The sequence below is a fragment of the Adiantum capillus-veneris genome, chromosome 10, assembly GCF_014529385.1.
Source record: "Adiantum capillus-veneris isolate H3 chromosome 10, ASM1452938v2, whole genome shotgun sequence".
NCBI lineage: Eukaryota > Viridiplantae > Streptophyta > Polypodiopsida > Polypodiales > Pteridaceae > Adiantum > Adiantum capillus-veneris.
The window spans coordinates 907,890-934,681 of NC_140940.1; the positions used below are offsets into that span (position 1 = coordinate 907,890).

General features: G+C 43.9%; 2 protein-coding genes across 2 annotated transcripts; one reads left to right on the forward strand and one right to left on the reverse strand.

The window, feature by feature from the left end:
• The first annotated feature begins 1,124 nt into the window (after positions 1 to 1,124).
• On the forward strand, positions 1,125 to 2,166 carry LOC147448355 (uncharacterized). The gene is made up of 2 exons (XM_086522614.1): positions 1,125 to 1,664; positions 1,837 to 2,166. The coding sequence occupies exons 1-2, from the start codon at positions 1,254 to 1,256 to the stop codon at positions 2,164 to 2,166; spliced, it is 741 nt and encodes a 246-aa protein (XP_086378740.1). The 5' UTR covers positions 1,125 to 1,253.
• An 11,596-nt stretch (positions 2,167 to 13,762) lies between these two features.
• LOC147448356 (aldehyde dehydrogenase family 2 member B7, mitochondrial-like) lies at positions 13,763 to 18,093 on the reverse strand. Its single transcript, XM_086520994.1, has 10 exons — positions 17,797 to 18,093; positions 17,414 to 17,556; positions 17,187 to 17,337; positions 16,709 to 16,938; positions 15,338 to 15,427; positions 15,059 to 15,232; positions 14,821 to 14,958; positions 14,603 to 14,740; positions 14,441 to 14,502; positions 13,763 to 14,340 (listed from the first exon to the last, which is right to left on the reverse strand). The coding sequence occupies exons 1-10, from the start codon at positions 17,873 to 17,875 to the stop codon at positions 14,067 to 14,069; spliced, it is 1,479 nt and encodes a 492-aa protein (XP_086377120.1). The 5' UTR covers positions 17,876 to 18,093; the 3' UTR covers positions 13,763 to 14,066.
• Positions 18,094 to 26,792: the final 8,699 nt, after the last annotated feature.

The following is a 26,792-nucleotide window of genomic DNA, read 5'->3' on the forward strand; positions in this document are numbered from 1 at the left end:
ACGGTAAACAAAGCAAGGTAAGAAGCAAGAGGACATCACGAGGCAGGCAAAGCAAGGATTAAAGCATCATATAGCAATTGAAGAGAATGGCAGTTAAGCCAGTCCAAAGCATAAAGAGCGGGAAATTGCAGTACAATTTGTAATAATTGAAGCTTGATGATCGAGGCAATGAACTGAATTGCAGACTACAGAATCCACGGGCAATCGAAGCAGATAAAGTGGCATTAGAAAATTTCCATCACCGTCATCATCTAGAAATTGATTTAACATTTTGTTAAGTCCGGTGTCGTTAACGGCCCGGTTAATACTGTAAAGCGGGAGCTTAAACTCCTGGTTAGTAGATGATCCAAGTAACGGCGCTGTTAATAGCCTTGGCTAAGGATAAATTGTACTCAAAGTAATATTCAATTAATTGATGATTGCGGTGATTGGCAAAGCCATCTGTTGTTCTTGTTCTCTCTCTTTCACACCTCCCACAGCCAGAGGCCCGGCGCCTGCCCGGCTCACGTAGCGAACACATATCCCCCGACATCTTTGGTGAACCCGACGCGAAACGAGCCGGGGTGGCATGTGAAGACGGAGATGACAGAACAATTAAAGCAGTTTATTGACGATTTCAGTGCCAAAGGATTTTATAAAAATCTAGCAGTTGCAGATTTGCCTAAAATGATGGAATTAGTTCAGGGATGTCTGCAGGAAGCGAAAGCCGTGCAGTTAAAAAAGCAGATTGATGATAATTTAGAGCTAGCACTTAATGCTGTTCGGGAGCAGTATTATATTTTTCAGGGATATGATCCAGAAGGTTTTATTGCATGTTACGAAGCTGAGATGAAGAGCCGAAATGTTCCAGAAGATCGGATGATTGCAGCTTTTGAAGAGGCTGTAAACTCGGATTTTTAAAAGCAGGTTAAAGAACTGGCAGAAGCATATCCCACACGATGGGAGTATTTTGCAGAGGATTTTATTTACGAAAGCTCAAGATTCTAGATCGTGAAATAAAGGAGATTACTTAACAAAATAAGGTTGTCTTTAGTAAAGGTGAAGGGGATCAGATGCAGATCCTCAACTATGATGAATTCTGGGAGCATATTTCTGCAAGAAGTAAAGCCAAAGAAAATGCTAAGCTAGAATCTGTTATTGATGCATGTCTTCTGGAAGACGAGACATTATTGCATGCAGATGATGATTTCATAGTAAATACTATTTATGCTCGATTGGGATTGTCTTCTTTATTCCAAAGCAGATATGACTCTATGGATGCTAAGCATGCAGTCATAACCTCTCAAAGTGACATAAATGAGGAAGCAGGTTTCTCAGAGCCAGCACATGGTTTGCATACAAGCATAGTTGCTAGCAGTGATCAAGAAACATGTTTGTCAGAGTCAATATGTGATGTGGATGCTCATTTGGAGTGCTCTTTGGGTGTAGACCATGAAGAGAATGCTTATGCAGCATTACATGCAAAAGCAATTGTTTTGGATGATGCTATACAAGAGGGTTTCATGTCTATGGCTGCATTTCAGGATACTGGTGATGATGTAGATGTATTTGATGCTCGATCGTATGTATTTGATGTGAACCAAGACAAAGATTATGACTATGGAGATGCATATCCAGAGGGGGTGATGGATGATGATCAGTCTATGACTGCTACAGGTTATAGGGTTTGCTATGATGATGCTATGGAAAAAGAAATTGATGCTATCTTTGTAATACATGTTGAGACTTCTGCTATTGAATGGGAGTGTGAAGCTGCTAGAACAATTTGTGCCTATGTATGCAACAAGCCATGAGGTTTCCTGTGATAATACTCACAAACTAGGTGGTTCCTCCAAGGAGGAAGATATGGAGCTTATGGATCTGCTTGATGATGCGCTAGAGGAATTTCGAGTTCCTTGTGACAAGAGTAGTGAAGAACGTCCTACAAGATATGATGAAGAGCTTATGATGCTTTTGGATGAGGCTCTAGAGGAGTTTGTGCCTACTAGAGAAGGCAGCCATGCTGCATTTGTGGTATCAAATGAAGTGATGGCATTCAATGACTCACAAATGCAGATTGATATTTTGGAAACCATAGTGACTGAATTCATTTTGCCTCTGGGTTCTTCTATGATGGGAATTTGGGACTTTTTGTTCCTATGCTATGAGAAGTCCCTTGCTACTTAAAGTACATGGGAAGATTTCGTTGCCAATGAGTATAGCCATGACCTACAATAATCTTTTCAAAATATTAAGGAGGCTATACCCATCTCTCAACAAAGGAAAAAAGTTGTTGCTGACAAGCACAGAAGGGCCTCAACGTCCAAAGAAAATGATTGGGTCTTACTTAAGTTTCCCAAGGCTCGATTGAGGCAAACGACGGGAAAAAATCCTACGAGCCATCAAAAGTATTATGCTAAGCTAGCAAAAAAATGGTCCTTTCTAAATCTTGAAGCCCATCAATGAGGCGGCTTATCAACTCAAGTTGCCCAACCATTGGCTCATACACAATGCTTTTCATGTGATCCTACTCAAGCCCTACAAAGGAGAGTCACCAAGTGAACCAATTGTTGAAGACCCTCCTAAAGTTGAAGACCAAGAAGAGGTGCTACAACCGGAAGCTATTCTTCGGCATGAAGACAAGGTACTACGACATAGTAAGATTATCTGACGGTATCTTATTAAGTTCAAAAATTATCCTTTTGAAGATGCTAGATGAATGCAAGGAATACAGCTTAAGGATAGTATGAACCTTGTCAATGCTTACAATGCTACATTAGAGTAAGCAAATGTACAAATTTCTTTTAAATGACCAATTCTTTTGTCTTATAAGACTAGTTCTCTTTTTATTGTGCAAAAATTTAAATACTACGCATGCTTAGAATCATGTTTGTGATGACGACGTCTCTCAAACACCAAGTAGAATTTGTCACTCTACTTGGTAGAATGAAATGGACTAAAGAGCAAACATGCTTGCGGCAGCTATATCTCCCAAGCACCAAAAGGATTAGTCATCCATCTTGGAAAGATGTTGTAGGGAGGGTAAAAAGGGATCATCTACCCGCTAAGTAAGATTGACTAATGACTAAGGCTTTATCTCTTCTACCTCATAGTGGAGGACGACTATGATTTCAAGAGAGAGGTAATGTCATAAAATCTAATATCTAACCAACCCAAATGATTTTCTCATATTAAATTGATCATTTAATGTGGAAGAATAAACGGGAATAAGGGTTAGGATATAGACATGTACTTATAGATCTATTTCAACACGGGGCCAATGGTAAAGGGATCCAAATGAGAGATGGTCCATCAAAGAGCAAGGCTAACCAATGGAGCATAAAGACCTTAGGGTTGAAGAACTCCAATAGTTTGTGTTAAAAGTCCTTTGACCTTAGGTAAGCTAGGGATGTGCTTCAGGTGTGTGCTTCAGGTGGGAACCCGGCCCAAGCTTGAGGTGTTTGACATGCCTGAGGACTGAGATGCTTGAAGTGCTTAATGATTGAGATGCTTGAAAAGTTATGGCTGTACTTGAGGTGAGGACCCACCCCAAGCTTGAGAGGCTTAAGGGCCAAGCTTGTGGTGAGAACTAGGCCCAAGGTTGAGGGGCTTGAGGTGGCACAAAAGTCAAAGTAAATCCCTACAAGGAGGATGCGAGCCATGCAAGAAGAGGGGGTGGTTGCTTGACCACTCTATCTCCCAAAGGGCACCCCTTGTCCAAGAGGCAAGTAGGACACATGTCAAGTCCTTAGCTAGGTTACGGTCATGGTGTGCCTAAAGCCTATTGGTTGGCCTTCCAAGGGGTCCAACGATAATTAATTGTTTTAGCATTTATCAAGCCCTCTCTCTCAAAGGGAAAAGGGGGACACTTGTCCCAAGGCTACCCTTGTTGCTTGGTATGACTCTTTCTTGTGATTTTCTAGGTTTGGAGAGTCCAATCAGCTTCAAACATGAGCTACAAGGGGGGATCAACCAAAGTAAGTAGGGGCTTGCTTGAGGGGTATACTCTCCCACACACACTCATACATACTCTCATATTGTGTAGTGAAAAAGTGAAAGAGCTCCCTCTCCTTCTCCAAGCAAGTAGATAGGTTGAGAGCCTACACCAACACTCTTGGCTATGGAATGCAAATCCAACCAAGAGCCATGCTTCAATGCTTAAGCTTGCCATCTTTATTACTATGCTATTATGTATGCTAGCAAAAAGAGCGAAGATAAGTGAGGAACTAATTTTTTCTCCCATGAAATGTTTCTTCTTCCTCTTCCCTACCCTCATTCCCTGCTAGCTCACTCCACCTTCGAAAGTGTTTTGAGGTCTTGGGACTGAGGCTTGGGATAGTTAATGCTTTCCACAAAGTTTATGTTATGCTGGTGATGCATGAAGTTTTCCATCTTCATTGCATCACCTATGTCACAAGGAACACAAAGATTGTAATGGAAATGGCCTATGAACTTTGAGAGTAGCAGAATTAGGAAATTAGATAAAGCACTTTTGTGAGATTACTTTGTGAGCATAGCGGGTGAACTTAATTGATGGTAGCAACATAAACATGGTACTTAGTTAACTTGGCATGAACAATACTCTTGAAAGAGAGAGAATTTAGAGAACATGACAATAGTTGAGGACCGGATTGATACGGAGCCGGTCCCCCCTCCAATAGGCATTTGTATTATAGTTTCTCCTATCAAGAGAGACTTGGTACATTACAATCTTTGTGTTTCTTGTGACCTAGGTGATGCACTTGTGATGCACCTAGAAGATTTCCATGTTATGCTTGTGATGCATGGAGATCTCCATGCATCACAAGCATAACATAAACTTTGTAGAAAGCATTAACTATCCCAAGCCTCAGTCCCAAGGCCTCAAACACCTTTGAAGGTGAAGAGAGCTAGCAGGGAATGAGGGTAGGGAAGAGGAAGAAGAAACATTTCATAGGAGAAAGAAATAGTTCCTCGCTTATCATCACTCTTCTTGCTAGCATACATAATAGCATAGTAATGAGGATGGAGAAGATGGCAAGCTTAAGCATTGGAGCCTAACTCTTGGTTGGATTTGCATTCCATAGCCAAGAGTGTTGGTGTAGGCTCTCACTTCTCACAAGCTTGGAGAAGGAGGTGGAGTTCCTAAACTTTCACCAAGTGAGAATGAATCCACAAAATGAGTGTGTGTGTGTGTGTGTGTGTGTGTGTGTGTGTGTGTGTGTGTGTGTGTGTGTGTGTGTGTGTGTGTGTGTGTGTGTGTGTGTGTGTGGTGTATATCCCCCTAGCACCCCCCTTGCTTCCTTGGGGCGAGTTGAAACTTTTCCACATGCTGCAAGCTTATTGGACCCCTCTCCCTCTAGCCAATCACATGTTGCATGCATTCAAGTACATGGGTAGTCTTTTGACAAGTGTCCACCTTACCCCTTAGAGAGAGAGAGAGAGCTTGAAAATATCTAGATAATTGTTGGATGTAACTAGAAGCTCATTGGACCCCTCTTTAGCCCAACTAATAGCATTCAAGCACATCATGTGTTTAAGCATAGGGAGAGTCTGACATGTCCCATGTGCCCTTTGAAAAAGGGGTGCCCTTTGGGTGAGTGGAAAGTTAAGTCAAAGATTTTCCTAACTTTGGGACTTTCATGCATAGGAAGCTTCTCAAGCACCTTCCTCCTTAAGTTTGTAGGGTCTCTTTTTGACTCAAGCACCTTACCCCCCATGTATGGGAAGCTTCTCAAGCACCTTCCTCAGTAAGTTTGTAGGGTCTCTTTTTGACTCAAGCACCTTACCCCCCCATGTATGGGAAGCTTCTCAAGCACCTTCCTCATTAAGTTTGTAGGGTCTCTTTTTGACTCAAGCACCTTACCCCCCATTAAGTATGACAAGCACCTCAAGTACCTTAGTAATCACGCATGACAAGCACCTCAAGCACCTCAGTCATCAAGCACGACAAGCACCTCAAGCTTAGGTCAGGTTCCCACCTCAAGCTCAGCCCTAGCTTGCCTAAGGTCAAAGGACTTTTAACACTAACCATTGGAGGTCTTTAATGAAGCTAATCCTAAGGTCTTTTAAGCTCCATTAGATGCACATTGCTCTTTGATAGACTACCTCCTTTTGGACCCTTTTTGAGATTTAACCATCTCTCCTCTTGGTCCCCTAATGAGGTAAGTCTAGAAGCACTTATTGCACATTGCTCTTTGATAGACCATCTCCTTTTGGACCCCTATTGAGATGCAACCATCTCTCCTTTTGGTCCCGTGTTGAGATAGGTTTAGAAGCACATGTCTCTATTCCAACTCTTGTTCCCGTTTATTCTCCAACATTAAATGATCAGTTTAATATGAGAAAATCATTTGATAAAGTTAGATATTATATTTTATGACATTACCTCTCTCTTGAAATCATAGCCGTCCTCGACTATGAGGTAGAGAAGATAAAGCCTAGTCATTAGTCCATGCTACTTAGAGGGTAGAGGATCCCTTTTTACCCTTCGACATCATTCCAAGATAGATGACTAATCCATTTGGTGCTTGGGAGACATAGCTGTCGCAAGCATGTCTGCTCTTTAGTCCATTCATACTTCCAAAGTAGAGTGACAAGTTTGACTTGGTGGTTGGGAGACATCATCACCACAAACATGATTCTAAGCATGCATACTACTTAAATTTGTGCACAATAAAAAGAGAACTAGTCTTATAAGACAAAAACATTTTTCATTTAAAATGCATTTTCATATGCTTACTGTAGTGCAACATTGTAAGCATTGACAAGGTTCATAGTATCCTTAAGCTAGGTTTCTTGCATCCATTTAGCATCTTTAAAAAGACAATTCTTTAACTTAATAAGATAACGTCAGATAATCTTATCCTTTCTTAATACCTTGTCTTCATGTCATAGGATGGACTCAGATTGAAGTACTGGATCTCCGATTTTTGGAGGGTCTGCAAATATTGCTTCTTTTGATGGCGCTCCTTTGTAAGGCTACACAGGCTCTCATGGAAAACATGGTGCATGAGCCAATGGTTGGGGCAACTTTAATTGATAAGCCATCTCATTTATTGGCTTAAGAATTTAAAAAGGAACATAGTATCTTTTTGCTAGATTAGCATAATACTCTTGGTGGCCCATAGGATTCTTGCCCGTAGTATGCCTTGGACAAGCCTTGAGAAACTTTAACAAGACCCAATCATGTTTCTTAAAGGATAAGGCTCTTCTATGCTTATTAGCAGTAGCCCTTTTTGCCTTTTCTTTGAGATGGATATAACCTCTTTAACCTTTGGAAAAGATTCTTGTGATTCTCGGCTATATTCATCAGCAATGAAGATCTTCCCATGTAATTTAAGTGGTAAGGGACTTTTGGAGCTTCCTTCTTTAACCTCAAAAGGTACTTTCCCCATAGAACTATGTACAATATCATTGTATGCATACTCTATAAGAGGTAGGTACTTCTATCATTGAGAACATTGATCTACTTCCATGACATAGGCTTTTAGTATATCAAGAATTGTTAGATTAGTTATTTCACTTTGGTCATCCATTTGTGGATGATAGGCCAAAAGAGAAATTTAATCTACTTCTTAAATTCTCAAAGAGACCCTTCTAGAAATTACTAGTCATTCTAGGATCTTTGTCCGACACTATGGTTGTTGAAAATCCACGATGCTTGAAAATTTGAGATCTAGAGAGGGTTGCCATTTGATGTGCCTTAATAGTCTTTTTGACAGGCATAGAGTGTGTTTTCTTGTTAAGCCTGTCCTGAAACAATCTAAGTTCCCTCGATCAAATCTCAAATTTTGGTATACCACGCATTTTGAAACATACGCTTGTATGTTTACTTTTCATGGTAGACCAACAGAAATACATTTCTACTCTTTGAAGAGTAGATTATGGATTCCCTCTTTGTCCCGCATAAGGAGAAGTATGGGATTCATACATGACTTTCTTATTGTTTGGGTGATTAACTCTGTCGTTTGGAAGATAACCATCCTTTAAGATAAATGGTTCTTTTTTCTTCCCTATTGCAAAGGCTGTAATTACGTACTTAAAGTCTCGGTCAGTAGCATACTCATCTATCAAAAAAGATAGATCATTGTGAGTTGTTATAGATACCATGTTTACCCTTGGTCGTTGTGAAAGTGCATCGACCACTTGATTGTGCTGGCTAGCAATGTGAGCAATACGAAATTTAAATTGAAAAAGAAAATTTTCCCACCGTATTTGTTTGTCGGAGAGCTTGGTTTGCGTCATGAAGTTCTTGAGACTTTGTGATCCGTTGGTAGGATGAATGGAGTCCCCAAGAGATAGCGTTTCCACGTGTCTAGGGCATTTAGAACAACTAGTAGCTCTTTGTCGTATTTTCCCAATACTCGTTTATCGATGCTATGGCATGCCCTTCTTGAAGAAAAACAGCTCCAAGGCAATCACCACAAGCATCACATTGGACCTCAAATGGCTTTGAGAGATCTGGTAGTGTGAGCACACGTTGAGAGATAAGATTCTCCTTAAGCTTCTCAAAAGCTTCTTGCACTTTTGCAGTCCATGAATACTTAATGTTTCTTTTTGTTAAGTCATATAATGGGCCTACTATTAGCGAGAATTCTTTCTATGAAGCATCTATAGTATGCACACATACCTATGAAGCTTCCTACCTCATGTTGATTCCTTGGATTAGGCCATCCTTTTATTATCTCTAACTTTGTTGGATCCATATGGTTGCCATCATTAGAGATAATGTGACCTAAATATTGAATCTCTTGTAGGAAAAATTCAATTTTCTTTTGATTAATGAAAAGCTTATTCTCTCTCACAACTTGAAAGATTACCTAGAGGTGTCGCTTGTACTCCTCAAGAGAATTTGAGTGGCCTGAAGATTTTTGTTTATCATGAGTTTGAATGCGTCTGGAGCATTTGTCAGGTCAAAACTTTGTAAATTATCAAATAGACCTTCTACGCACGGCACGGGAAATCTATTTTTGATAGTAATCTTATTTAGTGCTCTATAGTCGAGACACATGTGATATGTGTCGTCTTTCTTTTGCACTAAAAGAAATGTGAACAAAATGGAGAGGAGGTAGACCTCACCATCCCTTTTTCCACCAATTCATGCACTTGCCTCATGATCTCCTCTTGTTGAGCTTGTGAAACTCGATAAGGAGGCTTGTTAGGCACTAAGCTTCCTGGTAGGAGCTCAATTGCATGGTCGTCATCCCTCATTTTAGAGTAGCTCACTAGGGATGTCATCAATGAAAACATCTTGGGATCTATTTAGGAAATTAGACAACTCTAATTCCTCTTGATTACCTTTATTGCAGGGATATGGTGTTCCCCAACTCATTAGCATCTATGTACATGCTATTTTCCCTGTAGTTAATTGTTGCTTTTGCTCGGCAAAATCTATCTTTTGAAAGACAATAGCCTTGAGATATAAATCCCAAAACTTATCCACATATTTGTGGATAGACTCATGAGAGAGAAGCCTCAAAACCCGCCATTCGGTGAGCACTTTGTCCTTTGCATCTCTTGCAAGGAATTGCTTCATGATGGAAACTTGTAAAGTTTTCCATGTCTTTGGGGCTTCGCCGTTGCCACGAAGGCTAGCACACCATTGACGAGTCGATTTTTGGAAGTGCATAGCTACATGGCGTAGCTTGGAGGACTCCGTGAAGCCCTCATCTCCAAAGGCCACATCAAATTGTTGGATGAAGGCCAATACTTTGTCGGTAGCACCAAAGGTGCCATCATAGGTAAGAAAAGAGATACTCTTTCCTCCCTCTTTGAACTTCTTGACCTTTTGTGACCTTCGCCATGCAGAGTAAGATTTGCGATTTCCTCCCATCTTGTATTCTCTAGGAGAATAGCTTTCATCGAAAGAGGAGGAAGGTGAAGAATTAGAAGAAGAGGGTGACCTCTTTCTTTCCCTTTTCTTCCTTTGTTTCCTCTCTTCTCTTTCGGAGTGACAAAGAAAAGGACTATGGGTTGACCGTTTCCTCTTGGGAGGAGTTGGCGATCATTTAGACCGCCGTCTTTGTGGAGCCACATCTTCGGAGGAACTTAAGGATTCATAACTTTCTTGTTCTTTGGATTCCTCCTCTCGTATGGGAGAGAGTCTTTTTTTGGGGGTCTCGTCAAGAGGCCTCCTAAGCTCTCTCTCCTCTTGGAGAGGAAAGGAAATCCCATAAGCACGAAGTTGTTGAGTAACTTTGGCTTGCAAAGCGAGGTTGCACATAGCTTGTTGCAACCTAGTGACAAGATAATTAACAAACATGGGGGCGTCATCATTAGCACCTTCATGTGCAAAATCAAAGTTATCAATGTTCATTCTACTCTCTTGGTTATTGTCAGCCATGTTAATTGAACTTATGTGTTTATTTAGTGTATACTTTGGCAATTCAAAACCTTAGTTGCTACTCCTCTTAACCTTTGAAAATAGGCACTTAAGTATCTACATCCACGGCTCGAATTGGTTAATTATAAAGAGTAGTGGAGTCAGTATAACATAGCCAAGTTGTCGAGGGATAGCTCCTTTTGGACTTCTTATGGCTCAGTAATGCTAAAGCCGTAGGCAAGTCTAAAAGACTCCATTATTAAGACCAAAGCTCCCGAAGTGTGCACCATATCCCACATAGTGGGCTCAACAAAACCGATAATAGATCCTAATCCCACTTACCCTAATATAATTAACAAAAAAACCATTAATAGTCTACTTAAGGACCCCTCTTCTTAAGCAAGAAAAGAGAAACCAAATGCTCTGATACCAATGTAATGGAAATGGCCTATGAACTTTGAGAGTAGTGGAATTAGGAAATTAGATGTAACACTTTTGTGAGATTACTTTGTGAGCATAGCGGGTGAACTTAATTGATGGTAGCAACATAAACATGGTACTTAGTTAACTTGGCATAACCTATACTTTTTCAAGAGAGAGAGTTTAGAGAACATGACAAAAGTTGAGGAACGGATTCATACGGAGCCGGTCCCCTCCCCCCCTCCAATAGGCATTTGTATTATAGTTTCTCCCATCAAGAGAGGCTTGCAATACAATCTTTGTGTTTCTTGTGACTTAGGTGATGCACTGAAGATGGAAAGCTTCATGCATCACAAGCATAACATAAACTTTGTAGAAAGCATTAACTATCCCAAGCCTCAGTCCCAAGGCCTCAAACACCTTCGAAGGTGGAGAGAGCTGGTGGGAAATGAGGGTAGGGAAGAGGAAGAAGAAACATTCCATATGAGAAAGAAATAGTTCCTCACTTATCATCGCTCTTCTTGCTAGCATACATAATAACATAGTAATGAAGATGGAGAAGATGGCAAGCTTAAGCATTGGAGCATGGCTCTTGGTTGGATTTGCATTCCATAGCCAAGAGTGTTGGTGTAGGCTCTTACTTCTCACAAGCTTGGAGAAAGAGGTGGAGTTCCTTAACTTTTACCAAGTGAGAATGAATCCACAAAATGAGAGTGTGTGGTGTATATCCCCCTAGCACCCCCCTTGCTTGCTTGGGGCGAGTTGTAACTTTTCCACATGCTGCAAGCTCATTGGACCCCTCTCCCTCTAGCCAATCACATGTTGCATGTATTCAAGTACATGGGTAGTCTTTCGACAAGTATCCTCCTTACCCCTTAGAGAGAGAGAGAGCTTGAAAATATCTAAATATTTGTTGGATAGAACTAGAGCTCATTGGACCCCTCTTTAGCCTAACCAATAGCATTCAAACACACCATGTGGTCAAGCATAAGGAGAGTCTGACATGTGTCCCATGTGCCCTTTGAAAAAGGGGTGCCCTTTGGGTGAGTGGAAAGTTCAGTCAAAGATTCCCGTAACTTTGGGATTTTCATGCATAGGAAGCTTCTCAAGCATCTTCCTCATTAAGTTTACAGGATCTCTTTTTAACTCAAGCACCTTACCCCCCATGTATAGGAAGCTTCTCAAGCACCTTCCTCATTAAGTTTGTAGGGTCTCTTTTTTACTCAAGCACCTTACCCCGCATATATAAGAATCTTCTCAAGCACCTTCCTCATTAAGTTTGTAGGGTCTCTTTTTGACTCAAGCACCTTACCTCCCATTAAGTATGACAAGCACCTCAAGTACCTTAGTCATCACGCATGACAAGCACCTTAGTCATCAAATCCGCACCTTAGTTATCAAGCACCTCAAGCTTAGATCGGGTCCTCACCCCCTAGTTTGCCGAAGCTAACCCTAAGGTATTTTAAACTCCATTACATGCACATTGCTCTTTGATAGACTACCTCCTTTTGGACCCTTATTGAGATGTAACCATCTCTTCTCTTGGTCCTTTGCTGAGATAAGTTTAGAAGCACTTATTGCACATTACTTTTTGATAGACCATCTCCTTTTAGACCCCTATTGAGATGCAACATCTCTCCTTTTGATCCAGTATTGAGATAGATGTAGAAACACCTATCTCTATTCTAACTCTTGTTCCCGTTTATTCTCCCACATTAGATGATCAATTTAATATGAGAAAATCATTTGATAAAGTTAGATATTATATTTCATGACAAAGATTGTATTGTAACAAGTCTCTCTTGATGAAAGAAACCATAATACAAATGCATATTGGAGGGGGGACCGGCTCCACATAAATCCAATCCTCAACTGTTGTCATGTTCTCTAAACTCTCACTCTTGCAAAAGTATTGTTCATGCCAAGTTAACTAAATGCTATTTTAACGTTGCTATCGTCAATTATGTTCACCCGCTATGCTCACAACATAATTTCACAAAAGTACTCTCTAATTTCTGCTACTCTCAAGCTAATAGGTCAATTCCATTACAAAATTATTGAGGTAAGCCAAACTTGTGACAGGCTTGCATCAATTAGCTAAATCGGATGACCTTGACACCTTAAGGTTTTGGGGTCTAGATGAGTAGACCAATTTATGGAAACCTTCAAGTTAAGCACGATTGTGCGATGAAAATACTCAAACATGTGACCTCTTAGGAGGTTGCCAACCCTAAGCTATCAACTAGTATCAAAGTCATTGTTGGGCGCAATAGAAGTCTTTTGTGGCATAGAAGCCTGCATGGCTTATAAAGCCTATGTCTTAAGAGGCAACTATTGGGGTAAGCCCAACTACAAACAAGGCTTGCACAAATTGAGAGATCAAAGGTCCATAACACCTTAAGGTTTTGGAATCTGATGGCTAGACCAAATTATGAAAACCTTGTGTCAAAGCTTGTAACATCAAAATATCTTACACTAAGGCACTCCAAAAGAAAAAATGTCTAAATCAAAGAGACCAATTTACAAACTAAGGAACAAAGAAGATTTCAAAGTTTCACATGCAACATATGTCCACAAGCATAAAAAATGATTACATATTCAGATGTACGATTAACTCTCTTCTTCACTAAGGCTTATTTTAGAAAGCCAAAGAAAGAACCCCCACACACAAGTCTTCTCAAAGACAAATCGCCAAGCTAGGTTCTAAGCTTATGCTAAATGAGCTATGCTGGCCATACAAAACTATTCAATATATTCTAACAAAAGGACTAATTGTAAAAGCCCAGTATAAATGGTAAATTTAGACCACTATCTGTCATTCAATGAAGGAAGTATGATGAATCCACTTGTCACTCAAATATAACAGCATTTTCCCAATCGGCCTGAAAGTCCTCACGACATATATGCTTGCTAATTGCAACAAACATCTACTAATGCTCAAGAACAGAATACTCACATTGTTGTTGCACACACATAACAACACAAGTAATAAATCAGTAAAAGAATAAGGGGTACAATCCCCTGGTTAGCGCACTGTGATGTCACAAGAAAATCACATCAAAGGAGTAACAATTCTCTCTCTTCCATAAAATGCAACTCGTATACATGCCTGATACCAGCTGATCACTAACAATATGACTTCATCAAACCAAGAGTTGGGCACCGGGTCATTGTCAAGGAAAGATCAGTACCCTTTATTCATCAAACCAAGAGTTGGGCACCGGGTCATTGTCACTAACAATATGACTTCATCAAACCAAGAGTTGGGCACCGGGTCATTGTCAAGGAAAGATCAGTACCCTTTATTCATGGTAAATCTCTTCTTATTTTTGTGTTTTCTAGCAAAAGTTTTGCTCGACACCGTTTAGAGCCAAGAAGGTAAGACCAGTCTTGTTATCACACTCTTTGTTTGCATGTACTCTTGCAAACCTCGTAGTCCATTTTCTCTCCCAAACCCACTCATTTTATAGCCACCAAACGGTACAGCTGGATCCAGAACATTGTATGTGTTAACCCAAACTGTTCCTGCCTTCAAGGCGCGTGTGACCCGGTTTGCAAGGTCAATGTTCTTGGTCATTACCCCAGCTGCTAGCCCATAAATGGTGCCATTAGCACGTTCAAGCACCTCCTCCAGAGTTCTACAACAGAACACAATAAAACATGAAATAAAATTCCAAGCAAAAGCTTATGCAGCAGAACCAAAGATCCTGCGATACCAAGGAAAAGTAATGCACGCACTTAAACTTCATGACACTCATCACAGGACCGAATATCTCATCCCTTGCGATACTCATATCATCCTGTCAAAAGCAAACACATTTTTTAGAGAAAGTGCATGGTCTAGGTAGCTCCTGTAAACCCACTTGCATGAAAATGCACTAAGGTTCAAACCCTCTTCACCTTAACGTCTGCAAATATCGTCGGCTCTACAAACATACCCTTCACTCCAGACCGTTTACCCCCAGTCACCAAGTTGGCTCCTTGTTCCTTTCCAAGAGCTATGTAATGAAGTATATTATCAAACTGAGCTTGATCCACCTGAACAAAAGAGCTTGCCACATCAGTGCAGTAAAATGGATGGCAACACTTGGGTACAAAATAGTTGCCGCTTCATGCACCTGTGGGCCATGATTTACCCCAGCCTTGAAAGGATCTCCTATCACTTTTTGTTGAGCTCGTTTGACAGCTTTCTCCAGAAACTCATCATAAACGCCCTCTTGAACATAAACTCGTGAACCAGCTGTGCAGACCTGGCCCTGCATTTAGAAGGTTAAAACACCACCTTGCCTTGCCATGGTAGATGAAAGAACCACAATTACATTTTGAGATGGTCACAAAACATCATGAAGTGCCCACCATATTGAAGAAGATGCCACCATCTGCGACAGCAACTGCTTCATCAACATCTGCATCATCAAAGATAATCAAAGGAGACTTGCCCCCAAGCTCCAATGTCAAGGGCTTTAAGTTGCTCTTTGCTGAAGCCTCCATCAACAGCCTCCCAACCTCGGTAGACCCTGTGAACACCAGCTGTAAATCAAGAGCAGAGAGTGTGACAAGGCCAAAACCCATGGATCTACACTCACATAGGCACTAATAACATTAGATGCTAGAAAGCAATAATCGCACGCTGACCTTGTCAATTTCCATGTGGCGACCAATGGCAGCACCAGCAGTTGGACCATATCCAGGCACAACATTCACGACGCCTGCTGGAATTCCTGCCTGCACAGGAAGCACTTTTACACTTTGCTTGATTGTAGCCAACCGCAAACAATTAGTTCACAATGCTTCCAGCACTAACATGTCTTGAAAAAATAATGCAACCCCCCCCCCCCTCGCAATTGTTGTCTGTGAGCTTGTGACGTTTTTCTTTCTTTCTGTGTTTCTTTCTATGCAAGCTTTTGCCTCATATTTCGGTGTTTGCTGCTTGTTTGTTGCTTATCTGCTTTTTGTTTGCTTTGTGTGTGCAGCTCTCTTCTACAGTCACCCTACTCTCCCTGGTCCCTAGCCTTCGATGTATTACCATCTTTTGTAACTCTATCATTGATGGTTTTTCCCCTATGGTTTGTGATTATTGTTGTATTTCAGAGGTCTTTTCACTGCCAGTTCTGGTTTATCTTGTGATCCCTAAGGCCTTATGTAATGCCTCTGGGCTTTGTAACTTTAAGGGTGGGTTCAGACTAGGCGGCGGAAGAAAAATGCAAAGGGGCGTCGATCCTTCATGGCGAAATTTCATTGGTTGTAGTTGAGGCACTCTTCCGCCGGGCCCTCCATTTTTCTTCCGACCCCCCTCCCCCTCTCGGAAGAGTTGATGGCCTCTCTAAACCCCCTTCACTTTTTCACTTTTTCTCCTCCACACTGTTCACACTAGGCGGCGGGACATTTAGGAAGGCTTGTTTCTTCCGCTGGTTCAGTCTGAACCCAGCCTTACGTAAGAAAAAAGAATCGAAACCCTCCTTTTCTAGCAAAAAAGTGTACGCGCACGCGCGCGTGTGTGTGTGTGTGTGTGTGTGTGTGTGTGTGTGTGTGTGTGTGTGTGTGTGTGTGTGTGTGTGTGTGTGTGTGTGTGTGTGTGTGTGTGTGTGTGTGTGTGTGTGTGTGTGTGTGTGTGTGTGTGTGTGTGTGTGTGTGTGTGTGTGTGTGTGTGTGTGTGTGTGTGTGTGTGTGTGTGTGTGTGTGTGTGTGTGTGTGTGTGAGACAGAGGGAGAGATGCACACAGATACACAAAGCATACATGCATATACCTCTACAGTTAAGGATGTAAATATAAATTCACTCACACACATATGTACACTAAGTATGTGTGCTGTGTGAGAGCCTACGCTTGTGTGCGTGTTTTCGTGGAAGTGAAAATCAAGCAGGCTAGACATGTGTGTAGTAACTCAAATTCTAGATTTGAAGAAACTTGCAGTACAAACTCTCAAAAATTCTGTAACAATAATACACTTTAAAAGGTGTTGAATTCAGTAAATAGTTGGAGAGGCAATCAATAAGTATGGCTACCTCAGCCACAAGATGTGCACAAAAGAGAGTGGATAAAGGGGTCTGCTCTGCTGGCTTCACAACCACCGTGTTCCCACAAGTAAGCGCACATGAAAGCTTGGTGATGAACATGTATGTTGGAAAGTTCCATGGCAAAATCTGGCCCACAACACCAATTGGCTCTAGCAATGTGAAAGCATGAAAAGGCCCATCCACCTTCAATGTCTGCCCTGCTATTTTATCTGCCCAACCTGCCAAATGCCTAATGTGAAAAACATGATAAAAGAAGATCCATACCATCATAGTTGGTATTGTAAATCTATGGCAAGATGTATTCTACAGCAAATTCTTGTGTGCTAAGATACAATCCATAACAATCTCAACAAGATAACACAGTTACATGAGATTTATCTTTACAAAAAAAAAAGAGTAAAAGGTTGACAGACCAGGATTGATTTATTGGCATAATGATCCAACCACTACTTCCATTCAAAATTACCTGCTTGCGAACGAAGGTACTTAATTGTTAAAACATGCACCATCTGGGCTATCACTACAGGCTTTCCATTATCCAATGCTTCAAGGGCCACAATCTCATCACTGTGTTGCTCCAACAGGTCTGCTAACTTGAAAAGCAATCGACCCCGTTCCTGCAAAAATGTAACAAAATTCTCTTAAGTCTCTATGATATTCAGGCACACACAATCATGATCATGAAGCACTTACATAGCCGGTCATACGGGGCCATGGTCCCTTGTCAAAGGCCTCTCGGGCAACTTTCACAGCTGAGTCCACATCTTCCTGATCACCCTCAGATATGTAGGTGATAATGTCGCCACTGCGAGGATCATATGTCGGGAACGTCCTACCTAAAAAATTCAAATGGCATTTCAAACTGATTGCTTCTCGAAGAAACTGATATACACTCTCTCTCTCTCTCTCTCTCTCTCTCTCTCTCTCTCTCTCTCTCTCTCTCTCTCTCTCTCTCTCTCTCTCTCTCTCTCTCTCTCTCTCTCATAGTTTAACACTGATTCGCGCAGAAAGGAGTAGAGAGTACAGAAAAACTGCGTGAATGTGTGTGTGTGTGTGCGCGCGCGTGTGTGTCTTACCAGAAATGGAGGAGACAAATCTTCCGCCGATGAAGAGCTGAGTGTGCTTAACCTCGACAGGCACAGTCTCGTCTGCCATGCATTCCTCGCAAAGCGAAGCTCAATTTGCCATCCAGGGGCTCTACCTGTTGATGCCTGACATTTTCAATCAGACACGGAAGAGACACTCCCTCCCTCTCTCGCGGGTCTTCACTTGATGCGCGCTAATGTTCTTAAAGTATATTATGTGCCTACGATTTTCGAAAAAGAAAGAATCTTGGCACATGAGGAGATGGGATCTACGCCCCAGTCTTGACTCCAACGCGCGGAGGGAGAGAGAGAGGGGGGGGGGGGGGCGGGAATGGCCTCGTCTACATCTCACACGGACATGGGAGGAGATGGGATCTACGCCCCACTCTTGATTCCAACGCGTGGAGAGAGAGGAGAGAGGGGGGGGGGGGGGGGGGGGGGGGGGGGGGGGGGGGTGACCTCGTCTATATCGGACATGGGAGGAGATGGGATCTATGGTGGGATGTAAACTCGAGTACCCGAGTTTACACACCCCCCCCCCCCCCCATCGTTCCCCGGGAGGCTTGAACCCACAACCTGGGGTATGAGAGCCATTTGGACTAACAACATTGCCCGCGCACGTCATTTGTGGAATGTATACGTTTTCATGGAGTTTTGACGTGCAAATGTGTCGAGGAATTCAGGCGGCCACATGGGTGCAAATGGTTTCATCTGGCCATACTAGCCTGAGGGAGACGGCGAGTGTGCTCTGAGTCTCACAAGTCAGCCCGGTGAGACAGCGAGCGCGACACACACACAGTGAGCGCCACCGGTGACTGAACACGACATCTTCAAGAGAGAGAGACTAACGAGGCCCGGTCTAGCTCTCTCTCTCTCTCTCTCTCTCTCTCTCTCTCTCTCTCTCTTGCCGCTGCCCCCTGCTCCCGCTGCCCCCTGCTCACGCGCTTTGCATTCCCCCGCCCCCCCCCTCTCTCTCTGTGTTGCTCGCGTGCGCTACTCGCTGACGCGTTGTGCTGCTACCTGGCTTGCGCCCTGCCCCTCGCTCCCACCCTGCACTGCATCCGCGCGCCCGTCGCCTTGCACCCCCACCGCCCTGCCCTGCTCGCGCGCTGCACCACGCGCCCACTCCACGCTGCCCTAGCCCCCCAACCTCTACGCGTAGCATGTCTCCCCCCCCTTTCCTACGCGTAGTATGTCTTTCTTTCCCCCCCCCCCCCCCCCCCCCACACCTCCCCCCTTTTTTCTTTCACGCGTAGGACGTCCATCCTCTACGCGTAGGGAGAAATTTTAATTTTATTTTATTTTATTTTTTTATTTCTTTTCCGCCCCCCTTCCCCCCACTCTATCTACCATACTTATTCCCACACCCCCCCCCTCTCTCTCTCTCTCGTAACTACCGTTTTCACCCCCGGGCCGTACCGCCTCGCGCTCCACCACTTGTCGAGACCGTTGCTAGTGTGGGTGCACACGTGCATCTAACCCCCCCCCCCCCCCCCCCCCCCCCTTGCGGACAGTGATCAAGCATGAGGAAGACAAACGATAAAGCCGACCCCCTAGAGGATGCCATTCAAAAATGCAAAGAAGAAATGACGGAGACCATCACCAAGTTGAACCGCAATCTCTGGGGCACAATAAACATTCTCGAAGGACATGTGCTGATCCAAGAGAGCAAGATAAGCACACTGGAAGACTGAGTGACGACCCAAGAGGAAGAGATCACATCACTCAAGAAAGAACTCGCCGAAGCCCGATCAAGAAACACACTGGAAGAGGGCGAACTGCAACCCTCAGTAATTGAAGAAATCAACACGATCAAGGAACAAGTATGGGCCATCAAAGAGGGAGAAGAACAGCACAAAGAAATGACGACTTCTTGGGTGGATGTTCTTACCAAAACCCAACAAAAGGCGGACGAAGCCGAGAAATGGATCAAGGTGGTCAAAAAAGGAAAAGACAAGGAGATAACGCCCACATCCACACCCAACAACATCATTAACCAGACACTAGAGGAGGAGCAGAGGAGAAGGGTGTGCGCTTTACATGTGAGAATTTGCGGTCTTAAAGACAAAGGCAATGTGGACGAAGAAGTAAAAGAACTCCCAGCCTTGATGGGGATTCATGAGACGACACACACAAGGGCATGGAGAGTGTGCAACATAAAGAAAAATGGAGGCAATGGAGAAACCTCAAAAGAAAGAGCACTCATCCTCCGTTTTCCCTCCATGGAAGCAAAGAAGTCATTCTTGAAGAAAAGACCAACTCTTAAAGAGACTGGCATCTTTCTCGGGGACGATCTCACCCTCTCGCAGATCGCTCATATGCAGGAAGTAATGCCGGAGATTAGAGCGGCAAGGGGAAAAGGCAAGATCTCTTTTTACCGAGACGGAAAAGTAGTAATACTGGAGCGACGCTCCACATGACGGTGCGAGACTTATGGGACCACACTCAAAGTAGCTGCCTGGAATTGCAGATCTATGCATCTTGATGTGGGTGCTTTTGAGGATAGCTTTACTGGAAGAGACATCATCTTCTACTCTGAGACACACCAGGCCCCGGGGCAATCCATGCCTCACATCAGTGGATATAGGTGGGAGACAGCCTACAAACAAGAGACACGCTCAGAGCACAGAGGGCGGGGCTCGGGAGGAGTGGCAGTGTTATTTAGAGAGGATCTGCAGCCACTGATACATATAGCCTGCAGGGACGAGCAGGCCAGGTACATGTGGGTGAGACTGAAAGCAGAGATAGGCAGATACCTCTATCTAGCTATTTGTTACTTTCCCCCGAGTACATCAGTTTATGCACCACCCAGGGGACAATCCCCTTTCTCTATTTTGGATGATGACATATGGGAGTTCTCTAGGGACGGTGACATTATCATCCTCGGGGGCTTCAATGCTAGGACTGCCCATCACTAGGCAGTGTTTTATGATACTTCAGAGGAGATGCAATGTGGCAGATACGGGCCTTTCCAGACTATCACACGATATGGAATATATTGAGTATGGGCAACACCTAATAGACATGGGCACTGCACATGGATTGGCCATCTTGAACGGCCTACAGAGATTCCCTGCTGCGGGAGGTTTTACATGCTTCCCACACAGACATGGAGCCAGCACGGTGGACTATGTCATGGCACAACCGAATCTCATCTCTAGTATCCAGGATCTCACAGTTGGGCCCAGACCGGTCGGGGTGGCAGTGGATCATGCTCTGGTGTCAATGACCATCTCTTTCCAATTCAGTGTAGCACACAGGCCACGAGTAGCAGCCACTACTCGCTACACATTCACAAGGGAGATGGACTCTGTATACATGGACGGAGTCTACAGACGCCTATGCACTAAGGACCCGGGGCGACCTCTGAAGGAGCTAACTACTATACTGACACAGACATTACATGAGGCAGCAGCAGAAGCATACCCACACACCCAGCCTGAGCAGAGCCGCCGATCTGGGAGCATGCCTCAGAACAGCTGGTACGGTGAGGAGTGCCGCCATACTAGAGCCAGACTTCAAAGGGAGGTGTTGTTGGGGGACGTCACTCACAGACAGTCACAGTTGGACTTTCGATGCCTGGTGCGGCGGAAGAAGAGGGCTTTTTTGGCTCGACTCGAGCAGGATCTATATCAGCTATTCTTAAGTCAAGACTCGCGTGAGGCGTGGCGGCTCTTTCATGAGCAGTCCCCCCCCCCCCCCCCCTGCTATTTCCTCCACGGAGACCTGGGGTTAGTACGCATCATCTTTGTACACAGTACCTGAACAGCCGCCCCTCCCCAACCCCCCTGACCCATGCCGACATACATGTGTCTTTTTCACCGCTGAGATGGTGAAGAAAGCTATTGACAGGATAAAGACTGGGAGAGCATATGATCATGAGGGCCTAGTAGCTGAGCATTTCATGCATGCCAAAGACCTACTAGCAGAGCTTCTAGCAGTTATGTTTAACCGTGCCATGTGTGAGGGCCTACCGGACACTTGGAGCCTATCTACAATCGTACCTATCTTCAAATCATGAGACCCCATGGAGCCTGGGAATTATCGCACTATTATGATTGGGCACACACTGGCACGGTTGTATGCATCCATTCTTGAGCAACAGCTAAGTAGATGGGCAGAGAGGGAAGGAATACGTGCAACTGGGCAAGCAGGATTTAGGAGAGGCTTCTCTACTCTTGACCATATCCTAACACTCAGGGCCATCATCGAGGAAGGAAGATCTCATGGGAGATAGATCTATTGTAGCTTTGTGGACTTCCGCAAAGCTTTCGACACGGTACCCAGAGCTAGACTGATGCGCAGATTACAGGAAATGGGAGTACCCACAGAGCTCATTTGGGGGATCATGGCATTATACAGATCAGTAGTAGGGCATGTACGCACCCTGGAGGGACTCTCAATACCGGTTCACTCCACTATTGGGGTGAAGCAGGGTTGCTGTAAGGTCTCTGACCCCGATCAAATAGAGCACCCTTGTACCTTGAAATGAATATAATGGAAAAAGTTACTATTTTTAGCAGTTTTTCGAATTCTGTCAGTGCCCTGATGTTAAGAATGTTATAAAGCTTCAAAATGTGAATTAAAATAATTTTTGTGAATTTTTTTTAAAAATAGTAAGTTTTTGGTCACCCGACCCGTCCAGTTTTGACCGTCTCGAAAAACTGCACCCGTACCCCAAAATTGAAAAAAATGCATTTTCGGACCCGAGGGCTGCTAAATATGGCAGGTACTCGGGCCAGTACGTCTTAGTTAGAGCTTCGTATAGCAATATTTGGCATCAAAATCCGACTCGTATGACCCGTTTTAGCCTAGAACCAAATTTCCTAAAAATTGTCCAGGGAGGTACCGGGGGCCCGAGGCTGTGTGGGAACAGGTTCCAGCCCACCCCAGATCAGCTTTAGCAGCTAGGGGGCGCCCTCTTGCCTTGTGGGAGTCCTGGGAAAGCTGCCAATCCACTAACTAAGTCTCAGAGCCAGTTAACCAAGCCAACCTGACACTTGGTGGGTAGGGGAACTGGACTTGCCAATGCAGAGACTGAGTGCTCCTGCAAATGCATTTAGCAAGGCTGGTCGATTTTCAGCTTGGATGAGCCTATTTAAAGGCCTGCTCACACACACACACAAACACATATGCTCACACACACACACACAATACACACACACATACATACACACACTAGGAAGGTGCTGCCGGTACACACACCTTTTGAAGGAGAAGCAAGGAGGGAGGTGCTGTCGAATTCTCGCCTCAAGGAGCTCGATTAGATCAGAGAATTGAGAAGATTATCAGCCCTTAATCACGATAACCACGGTTTAATTAATGCCTTCTGTAAATTCTTTTCATCACCATCTAAATTCCTCGTCTATTATGCTTATTTCTAGTCGTAATTCTCTATAAATACTCTCTAAATTCTCCTTAACCATATTATATTATGTAGTCATCATCCCATAGCTGAATTATCAGCCATTCATCACTCTTGATTAATGATTAGTGCATGATTATTAGAGTTTTCTCTCTCTAGGTAGCATAGCAATTAATCAGTAAGCTGATAATTGTGTAGATTGATGAGAATCACTCTTTCTATCACTCATTAATATTGTAGCTCAATTAAATTCATTTCTCTTATGCATTAAGATGTAATTAAGAAAAAATTAATCCGTCGTTAAGTCTCTAAGAGTTGACTTTCCGCACACCTATGCATAAGGTGAATCTGCACCATCTATTTGTTGGGAAAGAGATTAATCATACTTAATTCATCTCTCTGGTAATTCCATTAGTGAAATCCTATTATTCTTAATCATGTAAGCCAAATAATTATCTTTAGAGCCAGTTCCCATAGGGTTATGTGTCATCCATAATGATTGCTATATGAAAAATCTAGACCTCTCATATAGGGGGAATTAATTAATGTTGCCAATCTATCTATTGGGTTGTTATGACGCTTGCGAACCGTAGCTTTTTCTCCAAGCTAATTATTTAAAGTAGTGAGTAAAATGGCTCTGGTTAAGAGAACTCGCTTCGGTGGTGCCCACGACCGCGAGGCAGGAACAAGCAATGTCAATGGAAAGGGAAAAGCTCCCATGGAGGAACAAATACCGGCCATCTCACGGGCCATCGACGAAGAAATGGAAGAGGTAGGTCATAATTTCATTCAAGTTGTTTAATTTAACATTGCACACGTTTAGTTAGGAATAAACATATCCCCAAACATGTTGGAGAAATCCGATGGAAACCTCGGCGTTGAATTCATTGTACGTTAAGTTCTAAAGTAGGAAGGAAATGATTGATGGGTATGCTGTTTGCAAGAGGAAAGAATGTCTGCTAGGGAAAATTTAGCTCGACATGTTCATTTTATTTCCAATGTTGAATCAGTCTTGACCCCCCTACTGATCACAGGGGGCAGAGTTCCTCGTTAAGGGCGCTTGAATCCACGACTTGCTTTCTATGCGGTGGGAACCCACGTCTTGCTTTCGATGCGGTGGGAGTGTCCATGACGTGCTTTCTATGCGATGGACATACCTAGTTGTATGGGCAGCTAGGCGACAACGGGAGGAGTGAACTCTCGCTGGAGGGGGGATGTTGTACCTCCAGAACATTGGAATTTTTATGAATAAGTTTGAGTAGAATTTTTACTAGAATTCTGTCTTGGTGTTGTTTGCAATACTGGTTGAAGGGTTACCTTAACGAACAATGTGATTCGGAATTAAACAAGGAATGTTTATGTTGAACAACCTTTGTGGTAGTAATTAGGTCACACAAGGAAGTGTGAGTGTGGGGGTGGAAAGTGGGGGCTTGGCTCAGGTTGCCAATGCCTACAAGATGGGTGGTCCCGATTGGTCGGGAACTCTCTGTTCCCATAGTTCTTACTCGATATTAGTAATACTTATTGCCCCTAGAGCGGTGAAATCTTGAGAGTATGTGCCTCTGAAACATGGGGAAAAAGGCACTCGAGGTTTCTCTCCTCTTGGAAGGTGGGTCTTAGGATCGCTAGATAGTTTAAGTACGCTTCCCCTGCGAGGTGGAGCTAAATCTCCTTACTAGTAGGCTCGAACTCGACTCACTCTGTGATAAGAGATCGTCCGCTAGTCGAACCCTGAGCCATTTTGTTTGCTTCCGCAATAGATCTAGTGGCCACCAGGTTCACCATCACATCCGCTGGTTGATACGACGGGGTGGGGACCTCACAGTTGCCCGCTCTCTACTACTCTTTTCGATATGTACGTGGATGAGGTTTCTGACTACATTGACAGGGATGGGGATAAAGGTGCACAGTTGGCAGGGACATGGATTCCACTTTTGTTATATGCAGCCGATATTGTGTTGATCTCCGAATCCCCAGAGGGAATGCAACGCCAATTGGATGCTTTGCATACGTTTGCCTACGAAAGTGGTTTGTCTGTCAACCTTGGTAAAACCAAGGTTATGGTGTTTAATACCACCCCACAGTGGATCAGGAGATCAGCACCTACATTCACATACGGCCAGGAGACTGTGGAGTACACAGACGCTTACACTTACCTTGGAGTGGTTTTTACTGGACCCATTCTCACTCAGAAGAGCAGCAGAGACTAGATTGACTAGAGCCCACGCAGCATTGGGTAGATTGAAGAGGATGTGTTCGCAGGTTCAGTTTCAGGAACCCCGGACGAAGCTCTGGCTTTTTGACACCTTAGTGGCCTCAGCATTGCTCTATGGGGCTGAGATATGGGGACCTTCATTGGATCACCACGGGAGGCCAGGTCGCACAGACGGATGGGGGAACATGGAGAAGCCTCTTGTCTCTATGATCTCGCGGCTCATTAGAGCCAAGGCATCAGTACCACGGGCCATTATCCGAGCAGATCTGGCGGCCCCCCCACTGGTGGTAGAGGCGCTCACCAGATCAGTCTCCTTCATAAACCGCACATGGGAACTTCCCAGAGACAGATATGCTCGCATAGCACTTGAGTCCTCCCGACAGTTAGCCATACAAGGAGATACAACATGCTGGTATGGGGAGATGAGATCATGGTTTCAGGCGCATGGGTTCAGCATAGACAGGCTGCCACCATTCCAGTACTCATTAAATGCACCATCTCTCATTCTTACACAGTCGAAGATCACCAAGCTCATCCGCCAAGACCTGACCCAGCTAGACACCAGGAGGACATGGATACAACCAGCAAGAACTAGGCACGAAGATGGATTTCTACAGAGACCACCTTCTCCAGCTTACGGAAGATGTTTTTGTGATGAGACCCAGATACATGGATACCCACCTGTCTCATGGGATACGGTGTGCTATTGGCCAGTTACACACATCGTCTCACCAGCTGCGGATTGAAACCGGGAGATACAGTGGAGTACCGGCAGAGGCCAGGACATGCCCCTTGTGTGACTTGGAACCTGAGACAGAGCTGCATTATACATGCCACTGCCCCGTCTACTACGAGATACGAGGCCGCTTCCATTGCTTGTTCAGAGAGGGTTTTGGACCACTCTCAAGAGTAATGGGATACGAAGATCAAAGATGCCTGGGTTTGTTCTTGCTCGAGCTGCGCAGACACAGAGAGAGCCTGATGAATGGCGAGGCTAACCAGTCTCAAAGACGGATTACAGGCTTCTTCAGAGCAGACACAGGACAGCCGCAAGAGCCACTCCCACAGCAGAGCTCCCCCCCGTCTCACACCAGAGGCACATTGACTGACCGAGCGATTGAACTAGGGAAATCCAGGCGCCCATGACTGCGCAGGACTACACATCATCGATGGAGGCTACGACAAAAGATTCAGAGCACGCTGGCCAGCCATGCACGACGCCCAGTTAGACTACTAACCATGGAGGAAATTGATGAGATTCGCCAACGACCGATGCTAGATCTTTTGTGATTCAGCTATCCCAACTAGCCGCCCATTTTTGCTTAGTTTTCGGCTTAGCTCACATCGACCAATCTAGAATCCCATAATATATATCTTTGTTTTGTACTGTTGATTAGGTTATTTTGT

Excerpts from the sequence above, each read along its gene's own strand:
- LOC147448355 (XM_086522614.1), top strand. The coding sequence starts at position 1,254 with ATGGATGCTAAGCATGCAGTCATAACCTCTCAAAGTGACATAAATGAG. Across the intron at positions 1,665-1,836 it reads TGACTGCTACAGGTTATAGG|GAGGAAGATATGGAGCTTAT; the intron begins GTTTGCTATGAT and ends GGTTCCTCCAAG.
- LOC147448356 (XM_086520994.1), bottom strand. The coding sequence starts at position 17,875 with ATGGCAGACGAGACTGTGCCTGTCGAGGTTAAGCACACTCAGCTCTTC. Across the intron at positions 16,939-17,186 it reads GTACCTTCGTTCGCAAGCAG|GTTGGGCAGATAAAATAGCA; the intron begins GTAATTTTGAAT and ends GGCATTTGGCAG. Across the intron at positions 14,741-14,820 it reads GGGTAAATCATGGCCCACAG|GTGGATCAAGCTCAGTTTGA; the intron begins GTGCATGAAGCG and ends TCTTTTGTTCAG.